The sequence below is a fragment of the Rhinoderma darwinii genome, chromosome 1 (assembly GCF_050947455.1).
Source record: "Rhinoderma darwinii isolate aRhiDar2 chromosome 1, aRhiDar2.hap1, whole genome shotgun sequence".
NCBI lineage: Eukaryota > Metazoa > Chordata > Amphibia > Anura > Rhinodermatidae > Rhinoderma > Rhinoderma darwinii.
Window position 1 is genome coordinate 46717742 of NC_134687.1, and position 19820 is coordinate 46737561.

The 19820-nt window shown below is 40.1% G+C and overlaps 1 protein-coding gene across 14 annotated transcripts in view; it reads right to left on the minus strand.

Annotated features, from left to right (window-relative positions):
• The window catches only part of PROM1 (prominin 1), a 192044-nt gene that overhangs the window by 46450 nt on the left and 125774 nt on the right, over positions 1-19820 (minus strand). For all 14 annotated transcript variants that reach the window (XR_012882462.1, XR_012882467.1, XR_012882465.1 and 11 more), the window contains exons 9-12: positions 16339-16556; positions 16144-16218; positions 14751-14814; positions 10139-10298 (exon numbers count right to left, since the gene is read on the minus strand). Coding sequence is in view for 8 of the 14 variants with exons in the window: in XM_075858363.1 (XP_075714478.1) it covers positions 10139-10298; positions 14751-14814; positions 16144-16218; positions 16339-16556 (517 nt within the window). In the remaining 6 variants the exon portion in view is untranslated. The remainder of the gene's footprint in view (positions 1-10138; positions 10299-14750; positions 14815-16143; positions 16219-16338; positions 16557-19820) is intronic.

Sequence of the window (19820 nt, forward strand, 5' to 3'; positions counted from 1 at the left end):
GACTTCTTAATAGTTTCCATTACGTTTACGTTAAACAGATGCCATTATAGTCTGCGGGTGACAGATACATTAAGTGGAAGGCTAACAGTGGTCTCCATTACCCACAGACTATAATGGTATCCGCTTAACAGATACACGTGATCTTTCATGACCCCAGCACATGACATTTACGTTAAATGGACACCATTAACGTTCATGGCGACAGATGCACCTGTTAGGCATTTGTAACAGTCGACATTTAACTTATACATCAGGAGCTTTTCACGATGTATACATCAAACGTAGGCAAATAAACATGATGTGAACAAGGCCTAACCAGAGATATATGGCGCAAGATGTTAAACAATCATGTCAAGAAAAGTATACCTCCCATGAATGCCATCCGCCACCCATAGACGCCCATGTTAAAAAAAAACATAAACAGCCATTAATTTATTAAAATATACCTTTTTTTTAACATGTGATTCTATGGACGTCAGATAGCCAACGGATTTAATCCATCAGAGGCATCCGTCGCTCATAAACTCCCATGTTTTAAAAACGTACAAATTTAGGTATATATTTTTTTACTGTATGGCGAGAGATTGTAAAAAAACATATACTGGTATCATGACAAATTGTATAACTTAACACAATTCAAGAAAAGGTAAGCGTGGACACATCTTTATAGAAAGACAGATTGAAATGAGATAGATGATAGATAGATAGATAGATAGATAGATAGATAGATAGATAGATAGATAGATAGATAGATAGATAGATAGATAGATAGATAGATAGATAGATAGATAGATAGATAGATAGATAGACATGATAGGACTTGGTTGACCAATAGCAGAATGTGAATTCTATAGGACCCAAACTGAACAACGTCATATGTTTGGTATCCACTGGAAGAAGCCTGGTTCTATCTGAGGTAAGGGCTTTTGACCATTTAAACTTAGACAAGATAATACGAGACATCCTTAATAAATAAATTGGAGACAAAATATGCTCAGCTTTTGATATCACACAATTACATAGAATTAATATTTTCTTGCAGGAGCAGATTTGAACTTCTTAAGTATTTCTTTCCAATCCTTTGTTTGCTACATATATTGTATACCATAAACGCTCCCAAGTACCATGTAACATGTCTCAGAGGTGAGTGCTCCCCTCGGTGAGACACTGTATCAGACCTGAAAAATTACTGCGAAATATACATATTTTCTGATACATAAATGCAATAATCTGTTGCCTAGAGGGTAGAAGTTCCTCTCAGGCATTTAGACATATCATGCATACCAAAATACCTAGAATAGCTGTTATGTCCAGTGTTACATATTTACAGGTACAGGTAGGACTTCTAGGAAAAACACCCGGGAGAACTGGAATACAATACTTAGAGTAGTTAAAGTGTAACTCCAGGCATAAGGCCTCAAAGCATGCACATGGCTGTATTAGGGACCGGGCCACACTGATTCTAAATAAGGCACCCGTAGAATACTTACATACGTACAATGGCACATGGAGTGTCTTAGGATAAGTAAGATGGACCAGTGGGCCCTATAGCAGCTGCAGAGGTTGCCACTATTTTAGATACTTATATTCCATGTAATGCATATGTATCACAGCACAAACAACAACACTGTATACTTCCTGGATCCAGGATACACACTACCGTTCAAAAGTTTGGGGTCACCCAGACAATTTTGTGTTTTCCATGAAAACTCACACTTATATTTATCAAATGAGTTGCAAAATGACTAGAAAATATAGTCAAGACATTGACAAGGTCAGAAATAATGATTTTTATTTGAAATAATAATTTTCTCCTTCAAACTTTGCTTTCGTCAAAGAATGCTCCATTTGCAGCAATTACAGCATTGCAGACCTTTGGCATTCTAGCTGTTAATTTGCTGAGGTAATCGGGAGAAATTTCACCCCATGCTTCCAGAAGGCCCTCCCACAAGTTGGATTGGCTTGATGGGCACTTCTTGCGTACCATACGGTCAAGCTGCTCCCACAACAGCTCTATGGGGTTGAGATCTGGTGACTGCGCTGGCCACTCCATTACAGATAGAATACCAGCTGCCTGCTTCTTCCCTAAATAGTTCTTGCATAATTTGGAGGTGTGCTTTGGGTCATTGCCCTGTTGTAGGATGAAATTGGCTCCAATCAAGCGCTGTCCACAGGGTATGGCATGGCGTTGCAAAATGGAGTGATAGCCTTCCTTATTCAAAATCCCTTTTACCTTGTACAAATCTCCCACTTTACCAGCACCAAAGCAACCCCAGACCATCACATTACCTCCACCATGCTTGACAGATGGCGTCAGGCACTCTTCCAGCATCTATTCCGTTGTTCTGCGTCTCACAAATGTTCTTCTGTGTGATCCAAACACCTCAAACTTCGATTTGTCTGTCCATAACACTTTTTTCCAATCTTCCTCTGTCCAATGTCTGTGTGCTTTTGCCCATATTAATCTTTTCCTTTTATTAGCCAGTCTCAGATATGGCTTTTTCTTTGCCACTCTGCCCTGAAGGCCAGCATCCCGGAGTCGCCTCTTTACTGTAGACGTTGACACTGGCATTTTGCGGGTACTATTTTATGAAGCTGTCAGTTGAGGACCTGTGAGGCATCTATTTCTCAAACTAGAGACTCTAATGTACTTGTCTTGTTGCTCAGTTGTGCAGCGGGGCCTCCCACTTCTCTTTCTACTCTGGTTAGAGCCTGTTTGTGCTGTCCTCTGAAGGGAGTAGTACACACCGTTGTAGGAAATCTTCAGTTTCTTCGCAATTTCTCGCATGGAATAGCCTTCATTCCTAAGAACAAGAATAGACTGTCGAGTTTCACATGAAAGCTCTCTTTTTCTAGCCATTTTGAGAGTTTAATCGAACCCACAAATGTAATGCTCCAGATTCTCAACTAGCTCAAAGGAAGGTCAGTTTTATAGCTCCTCTAAACAGCAAAACGGTTTACAGAGGTGCTAACATAATTGCACAAGGGTTTTCAAGTGTTTTCTAATCATCCATTAGCCTTCTAACACAGTTAGCAAACACAATGTACCATTAAAACACTGGAGTGATGGTTGCTGGAAATGGGCCTCTATACACCTATGTAGCTATTGCATTAAAAACTAGACGTTTGCAGCTAGAATAGTCATTTAGCGCATCAACGATGTATAGAGTGTATTTCTGATTAATTTAATGTTATCTTCATTGAAAAAAACTGTGCTTTTCTTTCAAAAATAAGGAAATTTCTAAGTGACCCTAAGCTTTTGAACGGTAGTGTGTATATATATATATATATATATATATATATATATACATATATATAGTAGTCTTTCTCAATGAAATAGAATATCATAAAAAAGTTAATTTATTTCAGTAATTCAATTCAAACTGTGAAACACATATATTATATAGATTCATTACACACAGTGAGATCTATTTCCAGCATTTTTTTCTTTTAATGTTGATGATTATGGCTAACAGTTAATGAAAACCCAAAATTTAGTGTCTCAGAAAATTTGAATATTGGGTAAAAGTTGAAGATTGTAGACTCATGGTGTCACACTCTAATCAGCGAATCAACACAAACCAACTGCAAAGGTTTCCTAAGCCTTTAAAAGGACTGGTCTGCTGCTCAGTGTCCAAAGTCATGTTTTCAGATGAAAGTAAATTTTGCATTTCATTGGAAATCAAGGTCCCAGAGTCTGGAGGAAGAGTGGAGAGGCGTCAGTCCAAGTTGCTTGCGGTCCAGTGTGAAGTTTCCACAGTCAGTGATGGTTTGGGGGCCGTGTCATCTGCTGGTGTTGGTCCACTGTGTTATATCAAGTCCAGAGTCAGCGTAGCATCTAGAAGGACATTATAGAGCACTTCATGCTTCCATCTGCTGACAAGCTTTATGGAGATGCTGATTTCATTTTCCAGCAGGACTTGGCACCTGCCCACACTGCCAAAAGTACCAATACCTGGTTTAATAACCACTGTATCACTGCGCCTGATTGGCCAGCAAACTCGCCTGACCTAAACCCCATAGAGAATGTACCGAGTATTGTCAAGAGGAAGATGAGACACCAGACCCAACAATGCAGACGAGCTGAAGGCCACTATCAAAGCAACCTGGGCTTCCATAACACCTCAGCAGTGCCACAGGCTGATCGCCTCCATGCCACGCCGCATTGATAACACCTCAGCAGTGCCACAGGCTGATCGCCTCCATGCCACGCCGCATTGATAACACCTCAGCAGTGCCACAGGCTGATCGCCCTTATGCCACGCCGCATTAACACCTCAGCAGTGCCACAGGCTGATCGCCTCCATGACACGCCGCATTGATAACACCTCAGCAGTGCCACAGGCTGATCGCCTCCACGCCACGCCGCATTGATAACACCTCAGCAGTGCCACAGGCTGATCGCCTACATGCCACGCCGCATTGATGACACCTCAGCAGTGCCACAGGCTGATCGCCTCCATGACACGCCGCATTGATGCAGTAATTCATGCAAAAGGAGCACCGACCAGGTATTGAGAGCATGTACTGTTCATACTTTCAGTAGGCCAACATTTTGGTATTAAAAAATCATTTTTGAAATTGGGCTTATATAATATTCTAATTTTCTGAGAGACTAAATTTGGGGTTTTCATTAACTGTTACCATAATCATCAACATTAGAAGAAAGAAATGCTGGAAATAGATCACTCTGTGTGTAATGAATCTATAGAATACATGAGTTTCACTTTGAATTGAATTACTGAAATAAATTAACTTTTTCATGATATTCTAATTCATTGAGAAGGACTAGCATATATCTATATATATCTTGTATCCAGCAAGTTTACAGGTTTACTCTATTTGGAGTCATAAAAAGTCACATCGACGTGGTAGTGCGGAGGTCACTGATCACTTTAATGAAGTAATACTGTATGATTTATTACATGTAGAGATGATAAGCTCTGATCATACTTAGGGCAAAGAATATAGCCACTGTGTACAACTGATAAACAGTCCACCCGATGACATAATGCAAGACTATGGGTATTACCTGCTATTTACTTTCTTCAGTGCTGGCTGTTTAGCAACTTTGTAGCCATATTCAATAAGGAAACAAAAATAAACAGTCTGAAATCTACCCCCTCATCAGAGGCTCAGGCTGCTGCACTGCCCTTCCTCATGCTTTACACTGCAGCTCAGACTGGCTGCTGTGTATAAGTACAAGCCCACCACTCACCCAGCAGGAAGTCAGTGCATGGAGAGCCATTTTCCATTACAGAAAAAATGACTACTAATACTGCTGCCATTACATCTGCCACAGGGGTTTTCCTCCATGGTTTCTCTTTGTAGCTTTCTCTACAAAATTCTTACCAAGGGATCCAGAATTGAAACTGAGTCCTAGCTGCTAATTTCTTGTCCCTGGCAGCTCAGACTAGAAGTGCTGTTGGCTCATATGAATACATTTCATGAGTTCTTCTGCTCATTGTGAGTGACAATGCAGGACATCCTCAAGAGCAAGGAGATTCAGTTTGTCACCTGCTGGTCATGTCTTCTGTTAATTAGTAACAACCCAAAGATACTCAGACTACTGCTTGGCAAACAACATAGCAAGAAAAAACATTTGTTTTTTTATTTAACTGAAGCTTACAGTAAAAAAAAAAAAAAGATGAAAAGAGATTAAAGGAAAAGTTTAATAAAAAGTTTCCCTTAAAATCAACTCTATAGCATGTCTGGACAAAGTGTCTCAAACATCGACAGATTAATTGCTAATGTTTACATTAATATGAGGAATAGCCTCATTGGAATTTAGACTATTTGATATACATAGAAATATAGACTCATACACACGCACATATAATATATATATATATATATATGTATATATATATATATATATATATATATATATATATATATATATATATATATATATATATATATATAGATACACACATATGCACATACATACAGCAGTTTTTCCACTGCTTTTATAGTTTAAAATTTGAGCTAAATGTTGGAGTGTAGTAATCTGGGGGAGGGGGTCTGAGTGCTTAAAGGGGTTGTCGTTGTCCACTACTGGACAACTGATGACCTATCCACCAGATAGGTCATCAGTACATGATCTGTGGGGTCCGACACCCGGGACCCAAACCATTATGCTGCTCCGGCCGCCTCCGAGCACCGGACGTACATGTCGGAAGCAGTTTGCTCCGGCTACTGAATAATGGCCGAGCTGCAGTACTTCTAGCAGAAGTAAACCTTTCAGTCAAAAAAAACATTGATTTCAATGGGATTTGTTTTTGCATCAGTTGTGCTCAGTTAGGCTCCGTTCCGTCTGGTTTCCGTTTTTTTGACTGAAGCAATAGCGTAGTCTGCTGCGCTCTCGTTTCCGTCATAAATGATGGAACCCATTCACAATGGTGACAAACGGAAACCATTAGCAAAGTTCCCGTCACCATTGAGATCAATGGTGATGCAAACAAAGGCTGTGGTTTCCGTTTGCCTGTTCGTTGAGGGGTTCCCCCGACGGAAAGCTTAGACGGAACCTCTTAATGGAACACAACGCTGATGTGAACAGGCCCTAAAAATGAAAGCAAGAAAGATCAAAGATAAAAACTGATCCGTTAAAAATGGACGATAACCGATGACAAACTGACACATACGGAAAGAAAAGAGTCAGTTTGACGGATCCATTAAACTGATCAGTCAAAAAAATATATATTTTTACCTTCCGTTGCGTTCAGTCTGGTATCTGTCATTCTGTCCGTTGTTTTTTATTTTATTTCAACGGATCCGCTAAAACAGATGCCACAACGCAGATGTGAACGAAGCTTTCTCTATAACATGGACCCACATTCCATTATTAGCTGCTGAATTCAGAGATGTAACCTGAAGCGTCTGCGCCCCAGTGCCAAATATTTAACCAGCCTCCACCTACCGTGTGCCATTTATAATACTGGGGTCCCTGTGGTAGAGGGGCTTTAAGTTCCCTTTAGGCACTAGGATCCAGGTGCGATTTCTAAATCTGCAGCCTCTATAGCTATGCCCTTGGCTGAATTAAATGTGGAAATGCTTGCTTTGTGTATTTTTCAGCATGCTTTGTGTATCAGTATATAAAGGAAGGTTAACTATTATTATATTATCCATCCAATGTGTGTGTGGGGTGAGATTGGAGATTTTTTTTATTGTTGTCACAGATCCTGTAAGGCAAGACACAATCTGGCTCGGGATCATACTCTGGTGCATGGTTTAGGTGGGAGGAGTCTCAGGTAGTAAGGTGGGAGGAGTCTCAAGTGGTAAGGTAGGAGGAGTCTCAGGTGGGGGGGTCTCAGATGGTAGGTTGGGAGGAGTCTCAAGTGGTAGGAGTCTCAGATGGTAAGGTGGGAGGAGTTTCAGGTGGGAGGAGTCTTAGATGTAAGGTGGGAGGTGTCTCCGGTGGTAATGAGGGGGGAGGAGGAAAGTGTCAGTTAACAGTTGGGACTGTAATGGAGATTGGGAAACTGTGTGGTGGGAGCAGTGGTGTGTGACACAGTAATGTCTGCCTGTCACCTTAAAGGGGTTCTCTGAGAAATAAAGAAAATTAAATAATTAAGAAATACATTACTATAAGCAAATTCATAAATACTTTCCATTATTTATGAACGCTCGTCTTGGCAAGGAGTAAACATTAGGTTAATTAAAATGGTTGCTGTCACATTAGTAAGCACGAAACCCGCCCTACATTGGAGAACACATGCAGGAGAACGGGTTGCATCAGTATACTGTCTCGAGACCGTCGTAAGTGCTCCTCCCTGCTCTGACTGTCAGTAACCAGGGATGTGAATGCGCAGTCAGTCTAGAGAACGACCTAAGGATATACACCTATAACAGATGACACTTATCTCAGCCTTGTCTGTGTGCCTCAGAGCCTATCCGGGAACGGAGTGTGCAAAGACACAGCTGAAGTGGTAAAGAGGAGGGATGAAACGCGAGCTGTTGTAGGGGATGTAGGTCCCGAACACTTTGCGTCTCAATCCATACAGTCTCCCTGTCTCCATTACAACGCCAGCTGAAAACGGACGCTGTCCTCCTCTCATCACCACCTGTGACTCCTCCTACTTCACCACCTGTGACTCCTCCTACTCCACCACATGAGACTCCTCCGCTCGCATTATCACTTGAGGCTCCTCCCACATGAGCAATGCACCAAAGTATGATCTCTAGCCAGATTGTGTCTTGCCCTACAGGATCTGTGACAACTATAAAAAGCCTCCAATCTCACCCCAAACAGACATTGGATGGATAGTAATAGTTAACGCCCTTTACAAGAAAGAAGGTTACCCACAGCAACCTGGCCTCAAGGTTGCCAACCTAATATGGTTGTTTTTTTTCAGGACAATTTATCCAACAATCCCGAACAGCAAACATTTTTTACGAACAATCTGGAAAACCACAATTAATCATAAAGATTATAAGTAATATATGGCTATAGTTTAGAATAGTGACACATTAGCAGGGTATACTGTGACCTCTAAACCAATGATAATTACATTCCCAATAAATGGCACAAACTCATTCAACCTCAAAAAAATCACAGACGCATCAATTTTTTTTTACAGACACTGGAAAAAAAGACACTTATTTTTACATATTTAGGACTAATAACCCATTTGTGTATTAACCTAAAGCAATCTAACTGCTCCAGTTAGAGTCATATGGGGTTCTTTTCTGCTGGAACTGAAGAGCTCGGTTGTGGTTGGACCTCTTTATCTGGGCCCACTGGAACAATCTCTTGTCGGCCAGACCATCCCTACCATGACATATTTATTAGAAATGACACCCGGAAATCAAGTTAGCATGTCTCAAAAAGCAAAGTAATCTTCTATATTGTGCTCTGTTGATAGATAGATAGATAGATAGATAGATAGATAGATAGATAGATAGATAGATAGATAGATAGATAGATAGATAGATAGATAGATAGATAGTTTCACTATGACGAGTAGATTACAGTATGGCATTTAAAGAGTAAAAATAGTTTCATCAAACTTTTGATATGTCATAGAGACATACCAAAAGTTTGGATCGATTGGAGTCCGGGTGCTGGGACCCCCATCGTTACTGAAACGAATGTGCAGAAGTACTCAGCTGAGCGCCTTGCTCCTTCGGGTGTGATCGGCGCTCCGTCTATGTTAGCCGTTTTCAGCCTCACAGGGAGCGCTGAACACAGTCGAAGGAGCGAAGCGTTCAGCTAAGCGCTTTTGCACCTTCATTTCAGTAACGGTGGGGGTCTCAGCACCCAGACCCCCACCGATCCAAATTTTTGATATGTCTCTATGACATATTAAAAGTTTGATGAAAGTGTAGTTTCAATTCAAGAATAAACAAACATACCTATATTTTTTTTAATTTGCAACCATTCCAATAATTCCTAATAAGTACCTGTAAATAAGCACCTGTATGCTTTAAAAAAAATTGCCAGGTGCAGAGCCTGGAGGGTTGGTGCATAAATCAGGGATTCATCAAACACCAAAGAGAGAATCCCTGTATCATGCTCCACCCTCTTAAGCCAAAGTATTCCTTTATTTAAAGGGGTTTTCCCACGAGGGACATTTATGACATATCCACAGGATATGTCATAAATGTCAGATAGATGCGGGTCCCACCTCTGGGACCAGCACCTATCTCTAGAACGGGGCCCCCTAAACGCTGTTCTAGCTTTTTGTTCTCACGCTGTCTCCCGGCCACTTACTGATTACATGTTCGGGAGTTACGGAAACAGCGTAACTCGCTGAGCTACGCTGTATCCGTAACTGCCATAGTAGTGAATGGTAGTTACGAAAGCAACGTAGCATGCGAGCTACGCTGTTTCCGTAACTACCATTCAGTTCTATGGGGCTTACGGAAACAGCGTAGCTCAGAGAGCTACGCTGTTTTCTTATTCATGGTCGGAAAGCAGCCAGAACACAAAGATGTAGAATGTGGTTTAGGGGGCCCTGTTCCAGAGATAGGTGCAAGTCCCAGAGGTGGTACCCGCATCTATCTGACATATATGACATATCCTGTGGATACTGTATGTCATAAATGTCCCTCGTGGGAAAACCCCATTAAGGCATGAGATAGAAACAGACGGATAATATATTCTACATTAAAAAAATATGAGTAGAACCGGGCATACCTGTAAAAATCATACTGTTCAATGACAGGATAATAATCCCGGACATACATCTCACTTTGAGTTAGATAGAATGAGAGGTTGGACATTATATGAACGACTGGGATAATTTTGGAAAAGGTAGTGATATTTGCTCCAATGGAATCCAAAATGTTCTTCACATCTAAAAAACAAAAAAAAAAAACAACAGCAAAATCAATATTTCTGATCAACTCTGGGCAATCTCAGATGGCACAGCTTTGATGAACTACATACCCAAAATAAATCTAATGGAACATGTAGCTCTCCAAGAGCTGAAGATCCAAAGGCTGCCCATCAATTTTATGTATTAGCTTACTTTATTGAATCCAAAACTCACAAATGTATCATGAATGAGGAAAACAGGGCACACGATGAATAATGAACACGACACAGCACTGGACGCACTCAACTGGTGTTCAATGAAGTTTGGAGATAAAGTCAGAGTTCTCTTTATTTTCCACATTAAACATCTCATAAACACCTCTTTTTTAGCTTTTGACTCCAGGTTTCGGAATTTTAGGTATTTTTCTACTTTTGCCTGTGGGATCAGCAAGAACTGTCATATTCTGCTAGTGATGTTCAGACTTGAAAGGGGTGTGTGTGTATGAAAAGACATAGCCTGCTTCTGTCTAATGTCAAAACTTATACTGAAATTTATCTGGTAAAAAAACACAGATAAAGTTCATGGCACCGATGTGTTATACAAGCCGATTTCATAACACTAAGATAGCCAGGTCTAGATGGAGTAAAACTTATACAACAAAAGTGTTAAATAGAGACTGGTACCTGATATCGTTAAAGTAGTAGGTGCAAAAACACCCACTGAATAGCCCTCAAAGTGGAAACTGGGGTACAATCCTAACATACTAAGCATCTCCCCAATCTTTGGTCACCATTACCAGAGAAAGGCATTGAGGAGGATCATGTATCAGCACTTACCAGCCTGTTCACCTGGCTCTTATACCACCTAGAAGCAAAAAATGCTATGGGTGTCAAAAAGCCAACAGCACTGGCAGAGAGGGCTCATTGAAGAATGGAAGCCACATACCCATGTATGGTGCATTTAATTTATGCCCATATTAAAACTTTGGCGGGACATCAAGGAATAAAATACCTCCTATTAGTTTATCTTTATTGTGACAGTTTATGGAGGCCCTAATTCGAAGGAGTCCGGACTCATGGTGATGGACTCTAAGAAAAGCATGATGGAGTGTAAAGCTTACATATTTTGTTTGAGCGTCCTCAAAAGATGTCACTCCATCCAAGGAGATGACAGTAAGCTATATGCTTTTAGATAAAATTTGATTTGAGACAAGCCTGTGATTATTTAGGTCCCTTTATGTCTTATATTACATTTGTTTTACATACGGTATCTGAAACGACACAGTATGACAAATGTGCAATAATAAGGAACCATTAGAAGGGGGTAAATACGTTACAACAGTATTTTACAGTGAAGAAATATGTCATATGTAGTATACACATAATGTAGTAAAATCACCTGAAGCAGCCGCTACAGGGGAAATGCAGTCAGGGGGACTCAAGTCTGCCAGATCGGAGATGCTCTAAGTGGCTTGTATAGGGGTCCCTCTGTGCCCTAACGGGGCAGATAATGAGACTTTGGGAAAGTCTCGCCTGATCTTACAGGATGGAATCCGATCTCGTATTTGGCTCTAAATAAACAGCCCCTGCACAGAGCTTTGTAGTAGTAGTAGTAGTAGTAGTAGTAGTAGTAGTAGTAGCAGCAGTAGCAGTAGCAGTAGTAGTAGTAGTAGTAGTAGTAGTAGTAGTAGTAGTAGCAGTAGTAGTAGTAGCAGTAGTAGTAAAAGTAGTATAACACAGGCATAATTTGTGAATAAAGAAAGCTCTGACTTTTCTTTTGGTATATAAGAAACACAAAGCCTCCTGTAAGGATACATTATCCAAGAACAACTTACAGGGAATGGCTGAGTAACAATTCCAAAAACAGGTCCAAAAAGATTTTGTTAATAATAGAAAACAAAACACGTCATTAGTCACGTACCAACTGTACAGAAAGAGGCAACAAAAAGAAAGTAAAGTGAGGGAAATGGAAGCTCTAAATATAAGATTTTCAAAACAATATTTTAACCACGTTGGACAATATAAAAAAAAAAAAGTATATATTTAACAGTAAAATTTAAACTTCACAAATGATTAATGTTTGCGCTGTATGGCATTACGACACTCCTTTAAAAGGGATGTCAAACTTTGAAAACCGTTTTACAATTTTGTATACTGTACATGAATACAAAAATTGATTATCATATTCTTCTTGTACCTATGCAAAATAATTATTCAGAGTTGCGTTCACTATTCTACAGGCTGCAGAGCTGAAATCTTCCAATTTGCACAGTTTACGATAATGATTTTCATCCTGTGAAGGGCAGTCTTTACACGGCTCCGTACAGTAATGTGATGTAGGACAAATTACCAGTGCCATCTGCAATATTGGAGCTCAACTAATATTTTGACTGTTTCCAATGATAAGCAGCAGAATTGTGAATACAGCTCTGGACTATAATACAAGATGTAACCCAGGAGCAGTAGAAGAAAATGTATTGGCAAAGTTACTCCAGTTTTTTTATATAAATACTTGAGTCACCAAGTTGTTATTAAGTCTATTCAGCCATTTCTTAGTTTATCTACTTTTCTGTTAAAGGCTATGTAAACCTTTGAAAGGCAATTTTTTTATTATTTTTTAATAAAAAGTTGAATCAGTGTGTTTTGTATAACCTTGTAAATAATTTTTATAAAATTGTTTTTTTAGATAAAGCTGCTCTGTATTCTCTATACAGAGCAGCTGTATCTAGCGCTATTCAATGAATCCGTCAGTCCTGCAGACCTGACGGGTTCTGTGTCGGCGGATCCTACGTGTCTGTTCATAGAGGCTCTGGTGCCCTCTATGGCACCAGAGCTTTGGTGTGACTTATCTCTGCGTCCCATATAGCTACGCTCCTAAGTGAATGGATCACTGCATAATTGGGCAAGTCAGACATTCAGACGTCTAGGAGAGCTAGAAGATGTCTGCATAAGCTTTAATGGCAGGCTGATGGAAGAGGACATCTCAAGGATCTATATTTACAAGTCATTTTATTCTCAGTTTTTGGTGGTCTACTGCAAAGCTTCATTCTTCATTTAATTTAAGAAGCCAAATATATCTTTAGATTACTAATCATTTATAAAATTTTACTCAGGACTTTTGATTACCGTGTTAAGGGTAAAGGTGTTATCCGGGTCATTAAAATAGATGTCCTATCCTTAGGATAGGCCATTAGTATTAGATCGGTGGGGGTTCGACTGTGGCCTCCACCACCGATCAGCTGTTTGAAGGGGACGCAATGAGGCAATACCTTGCACTGTGGTGCAATACGTTGCACGGCCGTTACAAATGTAACAGTGCGTGCAAGTATGAACAGTAAGAAGAAACATGTAAACAATGAAGAAGCTGACCCTTCAAACAGCTGATCGGCGAGGGTGCCGACAGTCGGACCCCCACCGATCTAAAATTAATGGCCTATCCTGAGGGCAGGCCATTGATTGTATTAACCCTTTGATAAATAATCTGTTTCTCTGAGAGGATTGGATGTGTCACCTGTAGGAATAAATAATGCAGCAGCAGACACAGTTAGAAGATACTGGGCCCTGAATAAAAAACTATACTAGCCAAATGTAAATGATGTCATGAACTAGTCTAATTGTAATGCCATGCTGTATGGTATCTACAGACACTAACAATGATATAGTTCTGAATAGTGTGATGCAACTGACAGGTTGTCTTAATTTTTGGCAGTGCCCGTTTATAGGACTGCTGTTCTCTTAGGTTATAGAGGCCTGAAGGGCTTGCAGCTGGAAGGGCCAGGGTGTAAAGTCCAACAGGTGAATGGTGTAAGGACCAATTGGACCCACTGTAACCCTTATTTCTACACTGGGAGGTATATTGCTACAACAATATCTATTATACAGATTGCTCTGGGTAATGCGTGTAATAAGCAGGACGGCAGCAAGGAAATAAAATTCTCCGTTGGTGCCATGCAGAATGAAGATCACATGGGAGATGTTTAAAAGGCCATCAGCCGACTCTAAAATCCCTTCCCCATATTAAAATCACAGGCATCTGTTAGGGCATATAAGGTATTCCCTGTTGTGCAAGAACAATCATCTTGCCTTATCTATTGATAATAAAGCCCCAAGAACTCGACACCCAAGACGGATATATACGTTATGAAAAGGGCTAAAAAACCAAACAGCAAGTATAATTTATTTTTAACGGCTGCTACGCAGTCACTTCATTTAGCATGGACCCTCTACAACGTTGGTGACCCTGTGCCAGCAAGCAACACTGCAGTCTGCTGGTACAGTACAGTAGCTGTGGTTCGAGTTGTCCCAACTATAATTTGTAGGTCAACTTGCTGTAGTATCTAAGTTCAGGGGTTAAAGTGGGATTGGAAAAATATACAATTCTCTGTTTTTAGGTGACAATCAATAATAGTATAGATACTGGAGCAGATCTCCTAGAATACTATTATAAAGGACATATATGAAATTAGTACCATGGTAGAAGAGAGTCACTCACCTTCCTCTATATTTTTAGTTTGGTTTTGTACCATTTCTGGAGTGTTATTGAAAGCAGCGTAACCCTATGGGAGAAGTAAAAACAACGTAATTTTTTTTAAAAAGTGAATAAACGAAAAACCTTTTATTAATCTGCCCATAATACACATCAATGTGCATTAATACTGTATAGTCATACTCAATTTTGCATAGTCTACACATATTAGGGACAGTCCTGAGATATGATTGTGTTGTTTTTCTTTTTTCAAATATTTTTTTTTTTTACAAACCCTTAATGAACCTATAAACAAAATAATCGAAAAAGCCATAATAAGTGTTTACTGTGGACATACACACATTTCCATGCCTCAGATCAGTTGTCTACAGCCTGTGGTTCTCCAGATGTTGCGATCTACAACTCCTAACATACTCTGACTGTCACAGGCTGTCAAGGAATATTGGGCATTGTAGTTTTGCAACAGCTGCAAAGCCACAGTTTGGAGACCACTGCCTTAGATCATTATTATAAAGCTATTACATCTTGTAAAAATGCTGTAATACTGGTCAGGTGAGCTCTTTTGGTCAATGAGTGGAAGGTTGTGTTATATACAATGCGTGCATTGCACGCTATTACATCCACAACCATCTGAGAGGGCATCTCATTATGCGCATGCACCAAGGTCCAGGAAAACAGTTGTGAATTAGATCTTTCGATCATAATTATCTGGTTAAGAAAACCTATTTTGATATACATTATTAGGCAATTCTGAAGTAATAGAAGGGGGGGGGGGCGGCGATTCATAGCTTCAATCAAAGAGTATAGCAGCTACAAAGAGCTTCTCTCTCCCTCTGGAAAACCCAGCATGTTCGTGCATTACACAGACAACCTATTGATTTCAACAGGCAGCATGTGATGCTTCATTTCCCCTGTGGTGGTGCTGCAGGCAAATTAGACACCTACTGTCAGGTTCCCACTGAGATTACAACTCATCGCTGAAGGTGCCAGCAGCAGGACAACTTGTGATCACCTTATTTTCTAGGGGGCGATCCTTCTAACAAAAATAAATTGTCCAAAACAGACATCCTCTTTAATTAGGAAAAGGAGAATGTCCTTGGGTATATGCGACTGACCTTGACGTCAAGTCCACCAGCCTGCTGAAGTGGTGGAGGACATGTAGTGGTGACATACAGTACCACATTTCCTCCCCACTGAATTTCTCTATAAAAAAAAAAATCAAAACAAGAAAGGATGGTCGCTGCTGCAAAGCACAGAAGCTCCTATATAAAAGGTGAGTTTTCCATAACTATTTTCTGGTAAAGCTGGAATTCTTCTGCAATAAGAACATATTAAATATTCTCTTAACACCTGTCAAGAACGGCTGGTAGAACATTTTCCTAAGCATTCCTTGTCTCACCTTTTGTACCAAATTGCTGAGATCCGTCTTGAGAACGTTGTTTAATTTGCCAAGATGCCGGTTTACGTCTGGTAACTGCAGAAAATAACTTTAAATTACTGCGTGTGGATTTAGGGGTATAAAATACCATACAATCTAAAGAGATTATCAAATTTCATTTATTAGGTTCATTTATTAGATCTTTATTTATCTTACCGAACTGAAGTTTGCATTGACCCTTAGTTGGGCAAGTGAACTCTTGATCTTGTTGCAGGGAATCAATGCCACGTTGGTGAAGCACACCGGGTCACTCAATGTGCTGTTCAGTTGTACCTTGGCATCTGTAAGGTTTTCATGTAGCCTGTCCATTGCCTCTTGAAGGACTTCCACAGACACGCTGACGTTCTCCAGAGCTTCTTTTGTTTCCTTAATCGCTGAGAATACAAACATGGTGGTAAAGCATTCTAATAGATATGTTGTAGCCTAAGGCTTCGTTCACTTCTGGGTCCCGTTCTGGTTTTCCATAGGAGCTTCCCATCAGAACGGGACCCTGACTGAAACAAACGGAAACCATAGGTTTCCGTTTGCATCACCATTGATTTCAATGGTGACGGATCTGGTGCAAATGGTTTCCGTTTGTCTCAGTTGTGCAAGGGTTCCGTCGTTTTGATGGAATCAATACCATAGTTGACGGAACCCTTGCACAACTGAGACAAACAGATACTATTGGCAGCGGATCTGTCACCTCTGAAATCAATGGTAATGTAAACGGAAACCTATGGTTTCCGTTTGTTTCAGTCAGGCTCCCATTCTGATGGGAAGCTCAGACGCAACGTCAAAACGGGACCCTGATGCAGATGTGAACAAAGCCTAATACAGAACATCCTGTTTGGGTTATCTCATGACCCATTTCTCATATCTCAACATAATGGTCCAGTTTCTGCTATAACAATCCTTTATTGGAATGGAAATGGAGTTTCAACTAGAGATTTAAAATCATTTAATTTCCATTCCCCCCTCTAACAAACAATAACTTCCTAGACTCGCAGAACTGAAAATGGTATTGTGGATCATATTGTAAGAAATGACCAATTGATTACGACTTGTTTCAACAAGGAATCACAAAGGAGTCAAAAAACAATTAATAGCTGATCATCGCCCAGCCAGTATCTGAGAAAAACCTACCTATAAAGTGATGATGATGATAGCTGGTTGAGGACAGAGCAGAGTGGAGATATCTGTGACCAGGTCAAGTTGTGTCATGGACTATGGTTATACGATAGAACTTAGTTTTCAAAGTACACTAAAATCTATTAGGAGCAAGTCTAATGATCCAGGGCAGTGATTTCCACAGAACGGGTGCAGCACGAGAGAAGAGCTGCAGACGGGACTTAAAGGATATAGTAAGGGCGGAAGAGAGTTGTAGGTCATTGGCTGAGAGAAATTATTCTTTGGTCTCACCATCAATCTATAGAGAACATGTCTATGTCCACTTTTAGCTACTTAGTTATAATTGTACACATAGGTTATTTAAGTAATAAATTCTAAAAGGTTATTTGTGAATGTAAAAATTGTCCCTAACATTGGCCCAAATCAGCTTCACATGGAGTTGTCCTCTGCTGGACTATTGAGGCCGGTCTGGCACTAATGTGAAGCCAACCTATACCAAACAATGATTGATCACTGCCAAATATAATTTAATGGTTTTAGTATTATATTATTTTTATGAAGTTTATTTTTTAATCATCATGAATGATGATTATTACATATTTTCTATTGAATGTTATTCTATATAAATGATGATTGTGGATGCCGCTACACCGTGTTCCAAATTATTATGCAAATGTTATTTTTCGCTGATTTTCCTAAATAGTCGATGCAAATGACAGTCAGTATAATCTTCAAGCCATCAACCGTTGGAGTATAATGCGAATTTTATTGAACAAATCTCCTAATGATACAGATTTTAAAAAAACTCAAAATGCACCGTTTCAAATTACTATGCACGACAGAGATCAAAACATTTTAAAGGTTGTAAAGAGAACTAAAATGGTAATTTGTTGAATTTGCAGCATCAGGAGGTCATATTTACAGAAATCAAAAGCTCTTTCAATCAAAAAAAACTTAACAGGCCAAGTTACATGTTAACATAGGACCCCTTCTTTGATATCACCTTCACAATTCTTGCATCCATTGAATTTGTGAGTATTTGGACAGTTTCTGCTTGAATATCTTTGCAGGATGTTAGAATAGCCTCCCAGAGCTTCTGTTTTGATGTGAACTGCCTCCCACCCTCATAGATATTTTGCATGAGGATGCTCCAAAGTTTCTCAATAGCATTGAGGTCAGGGGAACATGGGGGGGGGGGGTCACACCATGAGTTTCTCTCCTTTTATGCCCATAGCAGCCAATGACACAGAGGTATTCTTTGCAGCATGAGATGGTGCATTGTCATGCATGAAGATAATTTTGCTACGGAAGGCACGGTTCTTCTTTTTGTACCACGGAAGAAAGTGGTCAGTCATAAACTCTAAGTACTTTGCAGAGGTCATTTTCACACCGTCAGGGACGCTAAAGGGGCCTACCAGCTCTCTCCCCATGATTCCAGCTCAAAACATGACTCCGCCACCTCCTTGCTGACGTTGCAGCCTTGTTGGGACATGGTGGCCATTCACCAACCATCCACTACTCCATCCATCTGGACCATCCAGGGTTGCACGGCAACTCATCAGTAAACAACACGGTTTGAAAATTAGTCTTCATGTATTTCTGAGCCCACTGCAACCGTTTCTGCTTGTGAGCACTGTTTAGGGGTGGCCGAATAATAGCTTTATGCACACTTGCAAACCTCTGGAGGATCCTACACCTTGAGGTTCGCGGGACTCCAGAGGCACGAGCGGCTTCAAATACCTGTTTGCTGCTTTGAAATGGCATTTTAGCAGCTGCTCTCCTAATTCTATTGATTTGTCTGGCAGAAACCTTCCTCATTATGCCTTTATCTGAACGAACCCGTCTGTGCTCTGAATCAGCCACAAATCTTTTCACAGTACGATGGTCACGCTTACGTTTTCTTGAAATATCCAATGTTTTCATACCTTGTCCAAGGTATTGCACTATTTCATGCTTTTCGGCAGCAGAGAGATCCTTTTTCTTTCCCATATTGCTTGAAACCTGTGGCCTGCTTAATAATGTGGAACGTCCTTCTTAAGTAGTTTTCCTTTGATTGGGCACACCTGGCAAACTAATTATCACAGGTGTCTGAGATTGATTACAATGATCCAAAAAGCCCTAAGACACAATACCATCCATGAGTTTAATTGAAAAACTAATAATTAAATGTTTATGACACTTAAATCCAATGTGCATAAGAATTTGGAACACGGTGTATATTTGCTGCAGAACATCTGTGATTCAATATTCGCTAAGCAGCTCTATTGTTCTTCGCTATGATGATGAGACATTTTCCATTTATTACAGGTCAGACATCCTCATGCATCATCTTTAGTGTCCTAATGTGGAAGAATCTATTGCTGCCTCTGATAAACAACTCAGTATCTTAATTTCATCATAAAATACAATACGTGCCTCCTCTGTAATGATCACTTTGTCTTTTCTTAAGATCTTCTAAGCAGTTTTTAGGTCAGAAAATATGTCAGAGAAGAAAGAAGGGTCAGTTGACACAGAGTTTTTGGCGCTGA